We start from the raw sequence: 22,201 nt of genomic DNA, 5'->3' as shown, positions 1-22,201 counted from the left end.
TTGTCTTTAAGTTCCTGCTGCACACTAACATTACACCACAGCTGTGCCAAGGGGACTGAGTCAAATTAAGGGGGTGGCGTGATAGCAGAGTACAGGCCAAATCAAACATCAGCAGCTCCTTCGGGGGTCAGTGCTACACTTCCGTTATGTGAAATCCCTGGTGATCCTACCAGTCCCTCTGCTTTCCTATCAAAAACTGACCACACTAAGTAAGAGAACACACCGTGGTCAGTTCTCTGGGTATGCTGGGAACTCAGTGTGCTCTCCTCCAATGATAAGACTTGTCCTGACATGCCTCTAAAGCACAGCCATTCACTTGTTTTACAAGGAGATCGTTTACAATCACTTTAAGATGATAATTGTGCCTTGTGGAGAATGGTGATAATGAGCAACCTGGCTTTGCAGCACTGGGGTTGGATTGCCACCAAGAACACTAGCAGCATGGAGTATGCATGTTACCCCTGGTTTTGCATGGCTATTTTGACATTTTATGCCACAGTTCAAAAATATTAAGGGGGACGGGGTTAACTGGTCCTCCTCTGTGTGTGTGTGTATAAAACTATAGTGTCCATGGATGGCACTTATAGTAATGGTTCAGTGTTCTCTGTAAATATGGTGAAAATTGTTTATGTAAGCTCTAATGAGCAGGGCCCTCTGGTTCCTCTTGTACCAAATTGTAATTTAACTGTAATGTCTGTCTGCCCTCATTTTGTAAAGCACTGCGCAAACTGTTGGCGCTATATAAATCCTGTATAATAATAATAATAGAAATAAATGAACTAAAATATACAGTGGTGGTTCTATGAGGGGACACCAGGGGGCGCTCCAAGACAGTTGACTAGGTTTCCCCTTAAGCGCTGAACTGTAACCTATATATAGATAATAAGGAAGAGGACGCGCCTGAAAGGACAGCCAGGACGACATTGTCCCCAGTCTGGGAACCCCACTGACCCCAGGACTATGGATACCACCATAGGATTATGGAATGTATTTATATTAGCTGCCCTCTTCCTGACGATGGCTGTAAATCCTAGTTTAAATCTAGCCAAGCCAACGATCCAGGAAATGCCTATCCACAAATCTACGACTGACGCCTCCCTTTACTTGGAACAATGTTTCTAAAGATTTATTTTTTTTGTATACTGGATGGTCTTGGAATTTTACAGCCTGCTGGAAGATCACTGTGACAGCTGCTACAAATCTATGAAATGACATGGAGCAGCAGGGCGTCATTTTGTCCCAAATTTTTTTGTGGCGAGGGAGAGAGCGATTCCCACTTCGACCCATGATCTAGATCAGCATAGGACACAGACGCGGCGATGTTTAACAAACTGCGGTTTGTAAAATCAGTCATCTGAACTTTTACAGACAGACGTGAGGACACTGGGTGAAAAAAAAGAAGATAAATAATAAGCTCCCAACACCATCTATAACATTTGGAATGTTGCTATTGCCTTGTGTATAAAGAGAGGGATCACCCCAGGAACACAGGTGGGTACCAGTGACATATTAGGGTTGATTTACTAAAGGCAACTAGGCTGTGAACTTGGAAGTGCGTTCGCTGCAGAGCTTAGTAAATGAGGTGTTAAACTTCACTTTGCAAAGAATACCCAATCACATGCAAGGAAAAAAAAAAAAAAACAGCATTTTTGCTTGCACATGATTGGATGATGGAAGTTAGCAGAGCTTCTGCTCACTCATTTACTAAACTCTGGAGCAACTGCACAGTTTATTTGCCTTTAGTAACTAAATCCCAATGTGTGATACATTGCATCTGCCCTTACTTTTTCTTGCATACAGAAAATACCAGAAAAATATCTGGTCAATGACAGTCATGTGACAGTATGTGGGTGTGACAAATGAAATGAGAATGTACCTGTTACGTCCATGTGAAGGAGCCCTTACTAGAGAGATGCTCAGTCAGTAGTTCAGTGAGCTCAGAGATCACCAGTGGCTCCTTCAATCAAGCTGGTTGTATCTGTAGTGCATTTGAGTACTGTCTGTGATAGAAGGAGGTAGACTCCCGAAAACTGTTAGTGCAGATAAAAAAAATTATCACGGCTAGTACTCGCCTAAAACTAGAACCGGCAGTTTTTGGAATGTGCGAGTCTACTACGAGTATTTGGAAATTACAGTCATTTTGAAATAGAGGCTTGATCCCAGAATTGTGCTTTACCGACACTTCTACTAGAATTTTTTTTGCCGTAGTTCTGCTTTTTAAACAGTCACTAAGGTCGTTTAAAGCAGGCGTACAGCTTGCCTGGAAAAGAGACGGAGAAAAGAAAGCTGAGCACATGGCGAAACAACCCGATAACGGCACAGGCGAGATGGTGAGTACAGGGCACAGCCATATCGTCACTCAACAACTTTTTTGGAAAGTCTTACCCTGACCAGCTTTTCTTCTCTGCAATCTTTTTCTTTCCTTTCTTTATGTTTTGTGTAGGGCACAGGGGCTAAGATGGAGGGAGGTTAGAAAACTGACTACTGTACCTCCAAGGTTTTTTTAAAAAATGTCCTCCTTTGATCTCCACTTGATGTGTTGGTACTGGGGGCAGAAGGATCATCATGTTGGGGGCATCATGTTGGGGGGTAGAGGGGGCATCATGTTGGGGGTACAGGGGGCATCATGTTGGGGGTAGAGGGGGCATCATGTTGGGGGTACAGGGGGCATCATGTTGGGGATAGTGAAGTCCTCATCTTGGGGGCAGAGAGGCAGAGGGGGCATCATGTTGGGGGAAGAGGGGGCATCATGTTGGGGAGAGAGGGGGTATTATGTTGGGGGTAGAGGGGGCATCATGTTGGGGGTAGAGAAGTCCTCATCTTGGGGGTAGAGAAGTCCTCATCTTGGGGGGTAGAGAAGGCATCATGTTGGGGCAGAGGGGGCATCATGTTGGGGGAAGAGGGGGCATCATGTTGGGGGAAGAGGGGGCATCATGTTGGGGAAGAGGGGACATCATGTTGGGGATAGAGAAGTCATCACATTGAGGCAGAGGGGGCATCATGTTGGGGGAACAGGGGGCATCATGTTGGGGGAACAGGGGGCATCATTTTGGGGGAAGAGGGGGCATCATGTTGGGGATAGAGAAGTCCTCATGTTGGGGGTAGAGAAGGCATCACGTTGGGGCAGAGGGGGCATTGTTTTGAGGGTAGAGAAGGCATCATGTTGGGGGTAGAGAAGGCATCATGTTGGGGGTAGAGGGGGCATCATGTTGGGGGTAGAGGGGGCATCATGTTGGGGGTAGAGGGGGCATCATGCTGGAGGCAAGGAAGATCAGCACTCACTGAAGTGGTTGATGGGTGAGTGCAGGTTAAAGCAAGTGTATCTGAAATATGATCCTCAGACTCTACCATATGATCACTACATTGGAAGGGTGACATAGCTTATATGAACTAGTTCTGTGGCTACAGAAAAATGACTTCAGCTTTAAGTTTGGAGAAAGGGAAGTATTTTCTACCACAAATCTAATTCATTTTCCTGTGACTCGCTGTCTGCTCCTGTGCAGAGAGCACACCAAACAGGCTAAGATGTTTCTGTGTACATACAGAAGCCTGGTAGGGAGAGTGAAAGCTCGTCACACCAGCTTTGAATAGCGTGTTAATGTGCGTTGTGTTAGGGCAGCCCTATTCATATGACCACATTGGACCAAAAATCATGCATGCAGAATTTTTTGGCAGTGTTCCGCAGCACACAGCATTGTCTAGTGACATGTGAATTCCGGTGCGTTTTTAAAGCATTTAGGGGCATTCTGATGCATTTTTTATGTGTTTTGCCACAATCCAGTGCAGTTTTTCAATGCAGAAAATATGCAGCATGTTCTACTTTTGTTGACTGTACTGGAACACATTGCAATAGTGAGAACTATGCCATTAAAATCCATGTAACCTACTATCCATGCATTTTTCCCCCCAAAATTCTTTATCGGTTACATCAAATGATATTCGTGTAATCTTTGATCACATTCATACTTGCAGTAAAAAAAAATACACTAGAATGAATTTTAGTGCCCATAAACATAATTTAAACCCTAACTTTCTTTTGTACAAAACAAAAGATGAGGTTGTGTTGAGTAAATAGACTCTAAACATGGCAAGACTCAAAACAACAAAAAATGACAGTCCTCAAAACTTTCAATAGGGGGAACTTGCCTACTGGGCACATTTACCCCCTTCCTGTCCAGACCAATTTTCAGCTTTCAGCGCTGTCGCACTTTAAATGACAGTTGCGCGGTCATGCAACACTGTACTCAAATAAAAATTTTTATCATTTTTTTTCACACAAATAGAGCTTTCATTTGGTGGTATATAATTACCACTGGGTTTTTATTTTTTGCCAAATAAATGAAAAAAGACAGAACATTTTGAAAAAGAACAAACTTTTTCATAGTTTGTTATAAAATTTAGCAAACGGGTAATTTTTCTCCTTCACTGTTGTGCGCTGATGAGGCTGCACTGATGGGCACTAATGAGGCTGCACTGATGGGCACTAATGAGGCTGCACTGATGGGCACTAATGAGGCTGCACTGATGGGCACTAATGAGGCGGCACTGATGGGCACTAATGAGGTGGCACTGATGGGCACTAATGAGGCGGCACTGATGGGCGGCACTGATGGGCACTAATGAGGCGGCACTGATGGGCACTAATGAGGCGGCACTGATAGGCGGCACTGATAGGCGGCACTGAGTGCTGGGACAAGGCCATTTGGTGCCCAGGGTGAAGATGGCAAACTGCGCCCCCCATTTTTAAGAAAGAATCAATGTCATTTCAAAACAAGAATATACTTAATGGCAAAAACAAAAAGTAAAAGCTGCGCTCAAGGTGAGAAGTGAGGTAAAAAATGTAGTGAAATCTAAGCAGCCTGCACCGAGATCTAGTCTCCAAATCCCATCATAAATAATAATACAAAAAAGATGCGGCGCTAAAACATAATTAAAGCTGTTGTAATGAATTAACATAAATAACCATATAAGTAAATAATAATATCAATGCAGGATAAGTATAAACAATGACATACACTAATGTCCCAAAAATAATAAATGGATAATATATATATACGTGGATGAGTAAATAAAGTCCAAAACCAAACAAAAAAATCCGTGATAAAATGAGGAAAAAGTGCCAGAAAGTGCCACAACAAAGATGAAGATGCAGTAGGAGAAATCTTCTACGGTTCCTCACACCAAAGGTGGAATATCAGATGTGCTTACCAGATCCCGATGACTGCTATTACAGCAGTCAAAAACGGCACAGGGAAAATTTAGGGCTCCCCACAACCTCAGCATAAGGTACCAGTAAGCGACCGATGATATCTCAAGATTCAAAAACAAAAGGACAAACCATAGCGTGATACAGTCTGCACAATCAATTTATTAAAAGGAATTGCACTTACAGAGCATCCATGAAGTAATCAGCATGTATCGCATAATCAACAACAGTCAGCGTCTCCGTCTGCTGCCTCTGCCTCCTGAGTTCGTACACAGCCCTACACAAGAACGGACGTGGTGACGTCGTAGGCTCCTCCCTACGCGTTTCGTCACAAATGGACGTCGTCTGGGGATTGGCCAATCCCCAGACGACGTCCATTTGTGACGAAACGCGTAGGGAGGAGCCTACGACGTCACCACGTCCGTTCTTGTGTAGGGCTGTGTACGAACTCAGGAGGCAGAGGCAGCAGACGGAGACGCTGACTGTTGTTGATTATGCGATACATGCTGATTACTTCATGGATGCTCTGTAAGTGCAATTCCTTTTAATAAATTGATTGTGCAGACTGTATCACGCTATGGTTTGTCCTTTTGTTTTTGAATCTTGAGATATCATCGGTCGCTTACTGGTACCTTATGCTGAGGTTGTGGGGAGCCCTAAATTTTCCCTGTGCCGTTTTTGACTGCTGTAATAGCAGTCATCGGGATCTGGTAAGCACATCTGATATTCCACCTTGGGTGTGAGGAACCGTAGAAGATTTCTCCTACTGCATCTTCATCTTTGTTGTGGCACTTTCTGGCACTTTTTCCTCATTTTATCACGGATTTTTTTGTTTGGTTTTGGACTTTATTTACTCATCCACGTATATATATATTATCCATTTATTATTTTTGGGACATTAGTGTATGTCATTGTTTATACTTATCCTGCATTGATATTATTATTTACTTATATGGTTATTTATGTTAATTCATTACAACAGCTTTAATTATGTTTTAGCGCCGCATCTTTTTTGTATTATTATTAAGAATATACTTAATACAATACAATTCAATTAGGTTTAAAGCGATAGAAACAGAGTTCACTCACACATTTTAATTATATGTACAGTCGGGTCCATAAATATTGGGACATTGACACAATTCTAATCTTTTTGGCTCTATACACCACCACAATGGATTTCACCACTGGTCCACAGTGGGAGAATCCCCCCTTCCACCTGGAATGTATAGATGGGGGAATTGGAACATTCTTTTTTTTTATTCAACCTAATAGTTGAATGAAAAAAAGTGATCAATGTATGGGCTGCCTAAGAGCTAAGACCATCAAAAGAAAAAAGGGGAAAAGCGGAAGGGCTTTTATCAACTACTCCTATTATCCGGTGTTCTCAAATAGGAAAATTTGGCCATATACTGGCCTTATCCAGTTCGAGATTCAGCCGGTTACACCTTCCAAATCTGGTGACTCCAACCATCAAAGAATTCTTGGAGACTACCAAATTTGGTTGTCCTCTGAGTTAATCAATAACTACAAAAACAAAAGCATGAAGAGAATTCATAAAGCAACTCTTCCGTGAGGACAAACCAGTGATTTGAGATATTGTTCATTTATTAAGACTATCCAAAGATTATTGCAAAAGGTACAAATACAAAAATAGACATTTATCCCCAAAACCAATACATGTTAAAAAGACCTAAGGTCTCAGGAGAACACCGGTGGCCACCATTTTCCATTTACACCTCACGTTTCTCTAACTCTCACACACACATACAGATCTCAGTTGGTCACCAATTAGATGACACTTGTGGATATAAAACTTCCAAAAATCCTGGGAATATATCAAACATATATAACTGGATTGGACAGTGATGGAATGCAATACATCATTGTGCTTTCTCCAAGAACATGGTTGTAAGATATTCTTATGGCGGTGTGAGAGTTCCTTGTGGTTTCCGTAGCGCTAACTTATAACAGAGGCAGCTTCTGTATATGAATGTGTGCACACAATGGTTAATGTTCACCACAGGGTGAAACAAAGTGTCAAGTTAAGTGTATCACTTTGATAATATAAACAGAAAGAGACATTGACTTAGCAGCAGGAGCGGAACACCGTGCAGTTCATCACGTAAAATAGCAGAGGGAAGCTTACAGTTACCGGCGTCTAGACGGGATCATCACGATCAGTAGTTTACAGTCACAGCCACTGCAGAGGAGATCCCATTGATGTATAGCAAACGGTTTCCGGGTAGGTACGGTGATCGGCTGTTAGATAAGGCTGAGTCCTCAATAGAGCTGTATGGATGTCATTGTAGATATTGGCTGCAATAGTCAGGCTCTGATGTTAGCTGGCAGACCAAAAGGATCATAGAGCAGGGTGAAATAAGTATTCCTTTGAACTGGTATGTGGCCACCCAGAAGTCCTCCTCACGGATACCATGTAGTCCCGATGCTTACATGTTTCGCTAAGTAATTCGCTTCTTCAGAGCATGCGCAATGGTATCTCTGCCTGGCTTAAATCTCCCATTTAATGATTAATTAATCCATTTCATCTGGCAGGTATCCTATAGTGCTTTGGTTCATTAATGGTATCACTCAACACCCATGCAGACAAACACACTCAGTGAGGCAAACAAAGTTTAACCCAATAAATGACATTTATTATTATCTTGAGATCCCAGCAAGGAGATAACATTCAGCAGAATAGAATTAAATCAATGGAAGTTATAGAGATTATACAAGGATATACATGTACATATGAAAACATGTACAGACCAAAAGGATTTATCAAAATTACCATGTATAAGGATTCCAATAGTTCATCAGTAAAACAGGAATCAGGCCACAAAATAATCAATGGAGACTCTTCACATATGTGACTGGACGGGGATTATCAAAATTCAAGTTAAAAATTAATCAATTATAATTCATGAAAAACAGATGTATTTTCAGAAGAGACTAGAGGGCCACATTTGCATATTTGCAAGTCTTAATAAATGAACAATATCTAAAATCACTGGTTTGTCCTCACGGAAGAGTTGCTTTATGAATTCTCTTCATGCTTTTGTTTTTTTTTAAGAGCTAAGACCAGCCATAGATAGTTTAACCTCTTGACATCTGCGCTATAGCCGAATGACGGCCACAGTGCTCCGCGAGGCCTCCCCTGTGCACGTGCCCTGCGCGCGCTGTGATCACCGAGTCACTGAGACTCGGGTGATTACTGATCCGAGTAAGGGGCCGGTCCCGGCCCCTACCATGTGATCAGCTGTCAGCCAATGACAGCTGATCACATGATCAAAACAAAAGCTCACAGCGCGAGGAGAAAAAAAAGCTGATCACTGGCTCATCTGCAAGGGGCATTGGTCCTGAAGAGGAAGAGGCAAGTATGCCTCATCTGTGCCACCTGCCATTGCCACCTCACAGTGCCTACCAGTGCCACCTATCAATGCCCACAAGTGCCACCTATCAATGCCCACAAGTGCCACCTATCAGTGTAACTGATCAGTGCCCATTATTGCCACCCATCAGTGCCGCCTCATCAGCGTACATCAATGAAGGAGAAAAATTACCTGTTTTAAAATTTTATAACAAAATATAATAAATATATATATATATATATATATATATATAATTTTTTTTTTTTTTTTTTAATTTGGTATTTTTACATTTTTTCAACAATAAATAAAAACCGCAGAGGTGGTCAAATACCACCAAAAGAAAGCTCTATTTGTGGGAAAATTTTTAATTTGAGTATAGTGTTGTATGACCGCACAATTGTCATTCAAAGTGTGAGAGCGCTGAAAGCTGAGAATTGGTCTGGATAAGAGGGGGGTTTAAGTGCCCAGTAAGCAAGTGGTTAAATCTCGGCTGTTTCAGCGAGAACTGGCTGAGATTTGAACCATTAATGGACAGGCTGAATGTACCAAGTTGATCGATCAAATTGGGTACAACCAGCCCTGCCGGATTCTCTTATGATTATCACTAGCGGTTGCTATATCTGCTAGTGATAATCACTGTTTGTCGGGACAATACAATTGCTCAGCATAAGGGATTCCCCTGTCAGCACTGTGCTGACAGGGGCAGTCATGCAAATTTGTCAATCTGTGGTTGCTGGAAAGAAACTTGTACCATCTATTGCCAATCTTGAAAGTGGAAGTTGGTGAATGTCTTGAAAGAAAGAGGTGGGCGGAGACAGATGGGGGATGGAGATAAGGACAGTTCAGTGATTAGTGTACTGCAGTTGCACACTCGCACAGGTCCAGGCTGGAAGATCAGACATCTTTGGCACACAGAGCAATCTGCAGCTGCTGTTTTCATATTTCCCGCCCACACACACCTCTCTCCAGATACATCTGCACGGCGGGGATGGTGTGGGTGGGGCAGGAAGTCACTGGAGGAGCAGAGGTGGGAGGAGGAGGAGCGCTGTATTCCCCCCTGATCTCCCGTCAGTAAGGGGGGGAGGTGATGTGTTCGCTGGGCTGTGTAAGTGTCACAGACACTCTTACAAAGCTGCAGCCCCACCAGTCTCACAATTTCCTACGGATGGGAGAAATCAGTCTGTTTTTTCACGGTTACTGAGATAATGGAAGGCTTGTCCGCCCCTCCCCTGCTGACACAGTCCTTCCTGAAGTTGCTCTCCTCCCTGCCAATGAGGATGCAGGGGGAGGGAGTAGTGGCAATGCGAGCGGCTCTCGTATTATGCTCAGAGTCAGCTAGCAGAAGGAGGGGGAGAAATCCACCCCCTCTCACACTCCGCCCAGGGCACCCGCCCCTCTCGCCCACCCCTTGTACCGGTGTCTTGCCGAGAAAGTTCCCCCGGCGGATAAGGACCCCCCTGTACTGCGCAGGCGCAGTGCTTGCGCAGTACGAACGACTAGGAGGAGCCGAAAATAGCCGAACCTGAAAGACTTCAATCAGCTGTACACAGCGCCTGCGCCCTGGGTCCAGGTTCAAGCCCCACCATCCAAGTGGACCTAGAGGGAGAATAAAAAAGTACCGAGCGAAGCGAGCCCGCGAGGGGTCCTCTTACAGGCGCTGTGTACAGTTGATTTCTATTCTATTCAACTTTGGCTATTTCGCCTGCGCAGTAGAGGGGGGTCCTTATCCGCCGAGGGGAACTTTCTCGGCAGAACACCGGCTCTGGCTGCACTGATCTGCACCATTAGGGGGCACTGATAGGTGACACTGATAAGGAGGCACTGATGGCCACTGATGAGGCGGCATTAATGGGCACTGATAGGCCGCACTGATGAGGCGGCATTGGTGGGCACTGATGAGGAGGCACCGATGAGGCTGCACTGATAGTTGGCATTGATGGGCACTGATAGTAGGCACCGATGGGCACTGATAGGTAGCACTGATGCGTACTGATAGGCGGCACTGATAGGTGACACTGATGAGGAGGCATTGATGGTCACTGATTGGCAGTACTGGTGTGCACAGATTGGCAGCATTGGTGGGCACAAATTGGCAGCACTGGTGGGCATAGATTGGCAGCTGCAGTGACTCTACTGTTAAAGATGCTGAAACCAGAAGGATCAGCGTCAGGTTCCCAAAAATAGAGTGATAGCTGTCTTCTGAGGGTACTACAAACCTGTCAGATATAAATAGAGATAAGTCCAGGAGATGTCATGCACCTCCATGGACTTAAATCATAGTGTGCCTTCGCTTTTTACAAAGGAGTTGAATTCCTGGAATTCAAGTCAAGTCAAGTTGTATTGTTCGTCTACTACACGTGAGAACATGCTATAGAACAAAATGTTGTATCCCCCAGGGCCACGGTGCTACATATGAATTAAAAATAATTATAAATATACCGTATTTATCGGCGTATAACACGCACCGGCGTATAACACGCACCCCAATTTAGGAGGGAATTTTAAGGAAAAAAAAACTTTTAGGAGGGAAGTTGAAGGGAAAAAAACTTACATTTAAATGCCCATCATTGCAGCCTTCTCAGTGCAGCCTTGCCCCAGTGCAGCCATGTCAGTGCAGCCTTGTCAGTGCAGCCTTCCCCAGTGCAGCCTTGTCAGTGCAGCCATGTCGGGGGCAGCCTTGTCAGTGTAGCCTTGTCAGTGCAGCCTTCCCCAGTGCAGCCTTGTCAGTGCAGCCATGTCAGTGCAGCCTTGTCAGTGCAGCCTTGTCAGTGCAGCCTTCCCCAGTGCAGCCTTCCCCAGTGCAGCCTTCCCCAATGCAGCCTTGTCAGTGCAGCCTTCCCCAGTGCAGCCTTCCCCAGTGCAGCCTTGTCAGTGCAGCCTTCCCCAGTGCAGCCTTCCCCAGTGCAGCCTTCCCCAGTGCAGCCTTCGATCCTCTGTCCTGGGCTTCAAAATCACCGACCGCGATTTGAAAATGGCGCCGCCGGCGCTGAAATACACAGAGCCGGTCCTCGGCTCTTTCCGGCGGCTCTCGTTCACTTTCGGCTCCACTCGTAGTCCCGAGCGGAGCTATCCGAACCTAGCCGAGTAGGTTCGGATAGCTCCGCTCGGGACTACGAGTGGAGCCGAAAGTGAATGAGAGCCGCCAAGAAGAGCCGAGGACCGGCTCTTTGTATTTCGGCGCCGGCGGCGCCATTTTCAAATCGCGGTCGCCGATTTTGAATTTGTGACAGCTCGGGATCGCAGGGGATCGGCGTATAACACGCACCTGCGATTTTCCCCTGATTTTAAGGGGAAAAAAGTGCATGTTATACGCCGATAAATACGGTACATGGAATAAAAACACAGCGAAGAACTTAAAAAAAAAAAAAAAAGATAAACCTATACACATCTGGGAACTACGTAACTGTACATATACTGTATATTTTTAAAACTCTTTGTAGCAGCAAGTGTTTATAAAAGTGTCTAGTGCATATTCAAGAGTAAAAAGAAGGGAAAGTGAGACATTCCTGGTCACGATATATAGGTTGTAGAAGGGGTTTCAAAGAAGATTGGAGTTGAGGGCTCTCACAGCCTTGGGGAAAAAACCGTTGAGCAGTCTGACAGTCCTGGTTTTGATACTCCAGTACCTTCTACCTGATGGCAAGAGTTGGAAGAGACTGTGGGAGGGATAGGTAGGATCCTTCATGATACTCGTAGCTTTGCTGGAGCATCGTGTGTGGAAAATGTCCAAGATGGAGGGGAGAGAGACACCAATAATCTTTTCAGCCGTCTTCACTAGCCGCTGCAGGGTCTTGCGGTCAGCAGAACTGCAGTTCCCATACCAGACAATGATGCAGCTGGTCAGCACGCTTTCAATGGTTCCCCTATAGAATGTAGTAAGGGTGGGTGGAGGGAGACTGGCTTACAACGTTAATACATCATTATATGCATTTTTAATACAAGTAGTGTGAGTGCCTGAATTTTACCTGCCATCAGGCTCTTTATCTGTACAGCAGAGCTGGAGTATGAGAGGAACAAGCAGTACAAGGAGCTCATGTACTGGCAAAAAGCACGCTGATAGGAGGAGAGATCAGATAGATGAGCTCATCACTGTGCTGCTTCTCCTTTCACTGTTCAGTTACAGGATGGGGGTGGATCCAGGGCAACCTGGGCTCATAGCAAGTGAGCTATCAGACTGGGCACATCTAGTGGTGGAAAAAGTGGTGGATTTGGAGCACTTTATATTGAAGAAAAACATTATTACTGCACAGGAGTGATCACTCACTGAGGACATCTAGTGTACTGTGGTGCACATCTTGGGGACATTTTTCAAAAAAAAAAAAATTTCTGCAAATTTTCTTGCACTGTGCAGCACATATATACATTGATATGGGAATTTTATGAATGAAGTAATATTGGCACATTGTATGATTTTAGTTTTCAGTTTATTTCTCACTTATATATATATATACCTATATATTTTTTAATATTTTGTTAGCACTAGCACTTTATTCAGTGATTGGTAACACTATAAGATACTTCACCTAGATACATTTTGATCAGAAATAATAAACGGGAAAGATACATTTTTTGATATAAAGCCAAAAAATAAGAGAAATATATCAATATACCAATATAGATGGCAAAGAAAAACACTTCATTATAGGATCAATATAGAAATATTTTTTACTTTGCACAATTTGCACACTTTATGGTTGGTATTATACACAAAAGTTAGCGCAATCCACTTTTTTTCTATATTTGCATTCCACTATTTCTTGGGTGGACCGACATGATTGCAGCAAACTAGATTGATGGGTTATTAAAACTTAGTTTTGCGCCGGTAACACATCTTGTTGGATACATATCTGTACCATACATTGGTTTGGCCATTGTACGTGTGGATGTGCAAGTACCATTTGTCTCCACATGGGGACGCCCTTTTACATGCCAGTAGCCCCCCAGAGCAGCACTGGGCGTCTGGCAGAGAGTATACAGGCTTGTTTAGAAATCTGTCGCTTTGTTTTTAAAAAAGCGGGGAAAAGATTAAAACTGAACTCTGCAAATGATTCTAACTGCATACTCCCATTGCTCCCATGCTGATCAATTTCCCTTCTGCATAGTATCCACAGGGGGTCGATTGCTTTAGCACTGCCATCCTTCCCAGAACACCTTGTATTTTTTTCAATTAATGCAAGGTGTTTGCTGATTGGATGAGGTGGAGAGGCATGGGGATGGTGTGTAAGGGGTGGTGACGTCCCAATCTCTATCTCATCCAATCCGAGAATGCTTTGTCTTCATTGAAAAAAATTCAAGATGTTGCCAAGTGAGTGACCCCCTGTGGTTACTATGCAGAAGGCAAGCTGCTCGGCACAGGACCTGGAAGATGGCATTGATCATTGTAGTAGTGCCAACTGCAACAGATTCTATTGTTGTCTATCACAACTGGAGAGCTTAGATGTATTATTGAACACGAATACCCATAGTTTCAGTTAGCATCACATCCCATAAATAGAGGTAGTAGATGAAGAAAAGTTGGGATTTTAAAGGTGCGATTAAAGGAAATTGTCAATTGTGTAAAAAATACATTTATTTGAAAAATAGAATAGAGAATCATCCAATAAAAACAAAGAATAGAAAATACTTGTGGCAAGTACAGTTCAATACAGTAACAGTGATGCAGCAATACAAGATGGACTTCCCAACATGTTTCGCCCCTATAAACGGGCTTCTTCAGGGGATGCTGGTCACCTGCACGGTACAGTGCCTTCTAACAAAAATACATTTTGCAATTCTTACAAACAAATCTATGCATCTGCAGTGCCCTGTTTTTGGCAGACGCATATGCATAGATTTGTTTGTAAGAATTGCAAATTGTTAACTCTTTGTATAGATACCCGAACTATTCTAATTATTTATTTATTTTTGTTAGAAGGCACTGTACCGTGCAGGTGACCAGCATCCCCTGAAGAAGCCCGTTTATAGGGGCGAAACATGTTGGGAAATCCATCTTGTATTGCTGCATCACTGTTACTGTATTGAACTGTACTTGCCACAAGTATTTTCTATTCCTTGTTTTTATTGGATGATTTTCTATTCTATTTTTCAAATAAATGCATTTTTTACACAATTGACAATTTGCTTTAATCGCACCTTTAAAATCCCAACTTTTCTTCATCTACTAACTGGAGAGCTTACTTCCCACATCCTATGGTGACACAAGAACAGGAAGTTAGGTAAGATCTCCCTGATAGAGACAAAGAGAGCCATAAAACCAGACAGAGGTTCTAACCCTTCCACATGCTACCTTATATACTGTATGATATGTACAGCCATCTGTTTACTCATTGGGCAGACTATCCTTCACTTTCTGGTCAATCTGACAACCAGCAAGTAGACAGGAAGTGAAGAAAATGCTCCCCTGTGAGGACACAGGCAATAAAAAAAAAAAAAAAAACCTAAGGCCTCGTTCCCCTTCTGGACTTATAGGCAAATTCGACACTTCCTAGAAACCCAAGCTCATCAATCATGTTGGTTGAGACCCCTTACCCCCTTTGAGTCCCTTTGCCATCGTAAGTCTCCGCAAAGACACTTGATCTCTCTTATATACAATCTCCTTTCGGAGTGCCTAGCCCAAAACCCTGTACCCTCACAAGAATCCTGGAGCAGTGACATACAAACGCATCTCACAACAGACGACTGGAACACAATTCATGAATACGCCCATAAAGGCTCGCCAAATGTGGCAGTACAGGAAAATTGCTATAAGGTAATTACTAGATGGTATAGAACACCCTCTCGCCTCCATAAATTTTCGTCGGAAACCCCCGACACCTGCTGGCGATGTGGGACTGAAAGGGATACTATGCTTCATGTTTGGTGGGCCTGCGAGAAGCTTCAGCCATTTTGGAAAGAAGTCCATGATATCATCACACATGTTACTACTTTTAAGTTAGCCTACACTCCAGCCCAATACCTCCTACATCACACCTCTCTCTCCAAAAGAGTATATCACAAGTCCTTAGCCATGCATATGGTCAATGCAGCTAGACTATGCATCCCCAAACTTTGCCGTTCCACATGTACCCCAATGATCAGGGAGTGGTTCGCGAGAATCACCAAAACAAAATATACTTCTCAAGAAAGAATGCATAAATTCCCAACTACATGGGCTTGTTGGATTCATTTTACATCCACTGATTAATATCTTCAGTATATCCGTTAGGATGGCCCTTCGACCTTTACATTAAACCATAGGCGGTGCTTGGCGGGGGTGGGAGGAGGCGGTTTCTTGACATCCCTCCCCTCTCTCTATATCTCTATTCATTCCCCCGCCCTCCCTTCCCCCCTTTGTCTCTTGATCTCCTCTTTTCTTTCTCTTCTGCTCTTACTATCTCTTTTCTTCTTTTCTCTTCTCATCCTTAGCTCTGTTTCCCTATGAGAGCTAGGGATTCTAAATGAGTACTTTAAGCCCTCACTTTTTGAATCTGCCAAATTTGGACACATTTATCCACCAGAAGATTCACCGTTTTAGTACCCCATACGCCCTTAAAGGCTTTATGATGTTTAAGTTGAGACCCAGGTACGATTTAATGCTGGTTTTCCTCTTCCTAATGGTGCCGGGAGAGGAAACAGGTGGGAGGTGAAATGTGATAATGAGACCCTCTGCCCACAGTCACTAATGTATGGGTTTACCCATTTGACTCCTGGACTCGCCTCTCCAAGTTATGTCTTCCAGCTTACTTGTTTGAAGGTGCTAATGTGTGTCCTAAACTTGTTTCAACATATGTTTTTTGTGTATGCTTTGCATGTATATTTCTTTATGTTTAATAAAATCTTTATAGAAAAAAAAAAAAAAAAAATCTAAACAGAGTTCTGAATTGTCCCCAATCCAAGACTGAAAAAAGTGGTTATAGTTTTGGTGTACAGTTCACATTTCACCATTACTGTTCATTCTAATGTCTTTTCTCCTAGGAGTTACTGAGGAATGGTGAACTACATGAGGTCATCCTTGAAAATCAGGGCAATGGAATTGCAAGGACGAATCAAACGAATAACGAACGGGCTGTGAGTAACCATAAAGACCTGAAAAAGAAATTCTGATATACAAGAATTCAAAAGTGTGCCACATCCCATGAAATATAGAAAGAAAGAGAGTCCCCGGGGGTGGGATTTTTTAGGCACTACCAACAGACAATGAAAATTAAGAATAATCATTTTAATAATATTGTAGAAAAATACATTGAATATTAAACAAAGTCATGAACATTGGAAAATCAAGATATGCAAAGTGATGATACAAAGATCCTATACCCAGCGCGTTTTGGAGATGAATGTTGTCTCCTTCATCAGGGGTCATTCTTTCTAAACATAAAGACCTAGGAGAGTGACAAAAGAAAAAGTTGATCTTTGGAGTCTGTCACTTTTTTTTTTTAATGCCTTACTATATACAGTAGATTTATGTTTGTGCCAAGCATGTGTAGAATCACTTCCTGTTGACTGATTCTGGAAGGCTGAGGTTGGAAGTCTATGTCAAGCATCAACCATTCTTTTGGTAAAGAAAAAATATTTGCTAAGGTTCTTTTTGAACTTTCCTCCTGCTAGTTTGAGTTGTGTCCTTGATCTCAGCTTCATATTGAAAATACTGCCCTCCTGAACCTTATTCATAAGTAACTGAAAACCGGGCCTCTTGTGCTAGCAAAGCGCATGTCGATAGGAGGAGAGAACAGAGTGACAGCTTATCAGTATGCTGCTTACATGCTGAACAAATCTTGGTACTGAGATGCCAGTGTCCTTCTTGCTTGTAGATCAGCACTAATCATTGGGAGACATGCTGTTTCTTTGCCAGCCTTCAGTTATATCCACAGTGGGGAAAATAATTATTTGATCCCCTGCAGATTTTGTAAGTTTCCCCACCTACAAAGAAATGAAGGGTCTATAATTTTTATCACAGGTGTATTTTAAATGATGGAGACAGAATAGCAATCAAAAACACAATACAAATGTTATAAATTGAGTTGCAGTTCAGTTAGTAAAATAAGTATTTGATCCTCAAGCAAAACATGACTTAGTACTTGGTGGAGAAACCCTTGTTGGCAAGCACAGAGGTAAGACGTTTCCTATAGATGGTTACTAGGTATGCACACATCTCAGGAGGGATTTTGGTCCACTCTTGTTTATAGATCTTCTCTAAATCCTTAAGGTTTCTTGGCTGTCATTTGGCAACTCGAAGTTTCAGACCCCTTCATAAATATTCTATAGGATTAAGGTCTGGAGACTGGCTAGGGCACTCCATGACCTAATGTGCTTCTTCTTGAGCCACTCCTTTGTTGCTATGGTGGTATGTTTTGGGTCATTGTCTTGCTGAAAGACCCATTCACGTTCCATCCTCAGTGTTCTGGCTAAGGGAAGAAGGTTCTCATCCAAGATACAATAGATGACCCCATCCATTGGCCCCTCAATGTGGTAAAGTCGGCCTGTACGTTTAGCAGAGAAAAAACCACAAAGCATAATGTTTCCACCTCCATTCTTGACTGTAGGGATGGTGTTTTTTAGGGTCATAGTTAAAATTTTTCATCCTCCAAACACTGCGAGTAAAGTTAATGCCAAAGAGCTCAATTTTGGTTTTATCTGACCACAGCACTTTCTCCTGATCCTTCTGTTAATCATTTAAATGTTCATTGGCAAACTTCACATGGGCCTGTACATGTGCCTTCTTGAGGAGGGGTACCTTGCAGGCATTGCAGGATTTCAATCTATGGCGGCATATTGTGTTACCAATCGTTTGATTGGTGACTGTGGTCAACTGCCTTGAGATCATTTACAAGCTCCCCCCGTGTAGTTCTGGGCTGATTCCTCACTTTTTTCATGATCATCCTTACCCCATGAGGTGAAATATTGCATGAAGCTCCAGACCAAGGGCGATTGATGGTTATTTTGTATCTCTTCCATTTCACAGCTCCTTCTAAAGGCCAGTAGAAAGAGCTGTGAACTCAGAGCATGTAGCCTTTCATACCACAGAGACAGTCCTGACCCCTTCCTCCCGCCCCCTGCTGATGACATCATTTAAGCTTCCGGTTCAAGCTGGACAGCATGCATCTGACTACTTCCTGGTTTTCCTGAATGTACAGCTATTCAGCACAACATCACACCAGAACCTTTCCCAGCTACCCGGATCGTGCGAGGAGCCTGTGGGACGCAGTAGAACTGCCAGGACTACATACTTATGACGAGCATTACTCCCACTTATATCTTGCAAGTGTTTTTAATCTTGTGCAATATATGATACTGTTTTAATACTACACTTAGAGAGGTGCCCCCCCCCCCCCCGTTTCTTTTATATGTTTTGCAGAGTTGCTGGACACACTCTAAGGCTGGCTGCCTCTTTTTAAATCACCCCCTAAACGTGGTTCAACTTTGTTTTTACCTAAAGACTAACTAATCAAATGTACATTATTACATACTAAGGGCATTGCCTCCTGGAGCACCAGATACCAATTTACCTTTACTTATACACTTAATAAGTTATCGTTAGGAGCACCTTCTTAAATTGACATGACTAATCTGTGTATCACATGAGCACATACTGTACCCAGTCTATGGGAGCCAGAATTATTGTTGGTTGGTAGGGGGGAAAAAACATATTTTTACTCATTGAACTGCAACTTAATTTTTATAACATTTGTATCGTGTTTTTTCTGGATTTTTGGTTGATATTCTCTGTTATTTAAAATACACCTATGATAAAAATTATAGACCCCTCATTTCTTTGTAAGTGGGCAAACTTACAAAATCCGGAGGGGATCAAATAATTATTTTCGCCACTGTATGAAAGAAGGGTAGGGGAAGAACTTTCCTTGTGAGAAAGCCAGGAGTGGAAAGATGCATCAAGGAAAGTTGGTTCTTGGGTGGAAACATTGCTGTATGAAGTCAATTCATGGACTGTATTATATATTATGGTAGGAAGAGCTAAGCGGTGTGAGGCTAATATTCTTTCTTACTTTCAATGTAGAGTGCAGATGGACTGTAGTGGCCAGGACCCAGATATTTTATGTAGAGAGAGGCCAGTCTTGAGCTTAGATATGGATCCGTGTGTTTATGCACCAGCTATATCTGATATAAAAAAAAAAGAAAGAATGAACGTACAGGGGTTGGACAAACTATGGAAACACTAGGTAAAAGAATAAAATTGTTACCTAATATGGTGTTGGACCACCTTTTGCATCCAAGATGGCTTGAATTCACCTGAGAATTGACAAAGTCCTGGATGGTGGATAATGGAATCTGATACCACTCTTCATGCAAAAATCGTTCCAGCTCCCACAGAGATGCCAGGGGCGGAAAATGAGCCTGAACCTTGTTCTCCAAAATTGACCATAGTGGCTCTATGATATTGAGGTTCCGGCGACTGTGGCGCTCAGGAAAGGTGTGAGACTTCACCTTCATGCTCATCAAACCACAATTTGACATCAGCTGTGTGAATCGGAGCATTATCTCCTTGGTCTTCTGGAGACAATGTCTGCACCATGGGGTGCACATAGTCAGCCAAAATTTATACATACTGGCATCACTTTCGAGGTGAAGATGGGGCATGCAGAATACCAAGATACGGCTGCCCAAACCATGATGGCACTGCCACCATGCTTTACAGTTGGCACAAGACAGTCCTGGTCGTAAGCTCGGGACGGTGTTTACTACAGGTAAACATGGTGGTTGGGAACAGTGTGAAGCTCGATTCATTGGACCATATTACAGTCTTGCATTGATCGATAGTCCACAATTTATGGGTGTTGCACCACTCTCTCTTCTTCTGAGCATTAAAGGGGTTGTAAAGATGTTTTTTTTTTTTTTTTAAAATAACAAACATGTTATACTTACCTTCACTGTGCAGCTCGTTCTGCACAGAGTGGCCCTGAACCTGGTCTTCTGGGGTCCCTCGGCGGCTGTTTCAGCTCCTCCCCGCAAGCATTTACCACCTTCATGCGAGCTCCCTCGCACGGTGGTGAGTGCTTGCGGGCGCGCTCCCGTGATACAGCCGGCGGCTATAGCCGCTCGCTGTATCACTCGGCCCCGCCCCCCGGCGCGCCGTGTCATCGGATGTGATTGACAGCAGCGCGAGCCAATGGCTGCGCTGCTTTCAATCCATCCACTGCAGCCAATCAGCGACCAGGCTGAGCTGCAATGAAGCTGACGAGGACGAGGAGCGAAGATTCGAGGCGTCAGGTAAGTAAAACGGGGGGGCAGGGGGCGGCGGTACTGTCAAAAGTTTTTTCACCTTAATGCATAGAATGCATTAAGGTGAAAAAATTTTTACCTTTACAACCCCTTTAATATCGGTCACTAGTAGTTTGGCAATTCCAGCTTGCCCGTAAATGTTTTGCTTATGAAGTTTCCTCCCCACAGTTTTTGTGGACACGGGCTTTGGAAGATTGAGCTCTGCAGTCACTTTTGCAGCAGTTGTCTTCCTATTTCAGGTAACAATCCTGCGCAATGTCTTTTTGTCTCTTTCGGTCAGCTGACCATGTTAGCCATGCTTATATTTATCAGACGACATTTTCCCAGAAACTGTATGTGCCGCCAGAACCTTTCATACTGGGAGGAGTCTAGTAATGGCGCCGACTAGGTGCGCGCTGTAGGAGCTCCCGTCACCATTTCCCCCAATGGAGCACTACTAAGTTCTTCCCTACCCCCCTACCCCCCTGTTCCGGCCTCACGAGAGCTGGTTAGAATCTTTGCACCACAAAAGTATACCGGGCCTTGGCGTTCTGCTGCAGGGGTTTTGCGGTGGAGGATGGGGGAGGCTGCTGTTACACCTGCTGTGCTCTGCCTCTCTGCCTTCCCTTTCCCTAATGGGAGACATAGGACGTGGCTGCGGGAGAAAGGAGGAGGGAGAGGCTGAAGGGCAACCGAGGAGGAAGAGGAATGCGGGGCTGCACATCCTCCCCTCCTGCCTACCTGCTGGCCCGGAGAAGAGATTGCAGGATACCCGGTGGGACTCAGAGATAGGTAAGGAGGAGGAGACACTCGGGCGCTCGGAGTCCGACATTCGACCATTCAGAGGAAGACGGAGGTGGTCGCTGAGGATCGAGCAATAGGATGAGGGTTGCCGAGAGCTGCCGAATGGAGCCGAGTGGAGCTAAGCAGAGTTGAGGGAGGTTCAATTTGAGAGTGCCCGCCGAAGAGAATCTGCGGGTCAGGGATGAGCTCCCCCCATCAGATAAGTAAAAAAAAACTGAAGTATGTGTTTATACAACTGTTTCTATGAAGTTAAGCGAAGTGGAAAGTAGGGAGTATATACCCGGTGTAGCACCAGCTCCCATATATAAAATACTAGAAGCAAGTGTCCTATAAAAGTGAATGAGAAGATGCAACTGGCTCAAGGTGCTGGCATTTACATATTCTGAGTGACTTGGGTGGTTTGGGTGCACAGTCTTCGGATGGGAGAAACTGCACCTATCTGAGGTACCCTATTATCTTAAACCCTCTGAACTTTTGGAACTGCTCTGTGTTCGCTTCCCCCCCTTTTTTTTTCTTTGCAAATCTACAAATACATCGAATCATACATATATAAATACTCGAAGCAATATGCAACATATTAGTGCAAGTGAAGATGTAAAGGGTCTAAAAACACCAGAATTTACAG

At 43.7% G+C, this 22,201-nt stretch overlaps 1 protein-coding gene across 3 annotated transcripts in view; it reads left to right on the top strand.

The window, feature by feature from the left end:
• The first annotated feature begins 858 nt into the window (after positions 1-858).
• Positions 859-22,201, top strand: part of LOC141139148 (C-type lectin domain family 2 member L-like) — a 112,148-nt gene continuing 90,805 nt past the window's right edge. The window contains exons 1-2 of one of the 3 annotated variants that reach the window (XM_073624995.1): positions 859-1,491; positions 16,534-16,626. Coding sequence is in view for 2 of the 3 variants with exons in the window: in XM_073624994.1 (XP_073481095.1) it covers positions 2,295-2,330; positions 16,534-16,626 (129 nt within the window). In the remaining variant the exon portion in view is untranslated. Of the gene's footprint in view, positions 1,492-1,583; positions 2,331-16,533; positions 16,627-22,201 lie in introns of those variants that run through there. The other 2 variants (XM_073624994.1, XM_073624992.1) reach the window with 2 other exon arrangements.

The sequence above is a fragment of the Aquarana catesbeiana genome, linkage group LG04, assembly GCF_042186555.1.
Source record: "Aquarana catesbeiana isolate 2022-GZ linkage group LG04, ASM4218655v1, whole genome shotgun sequence".
Taxonomy (NCBI): Eukaryota; Metazoa; Chordata; class Amphibia; order Anura; family Ranidae; genus Aquarana; species Aquarana catesbeiana.
Note: the sequence above shows the minus strand (reverse complement) of the source record. Positions and strands in the feature narration are given on the sequence as shown.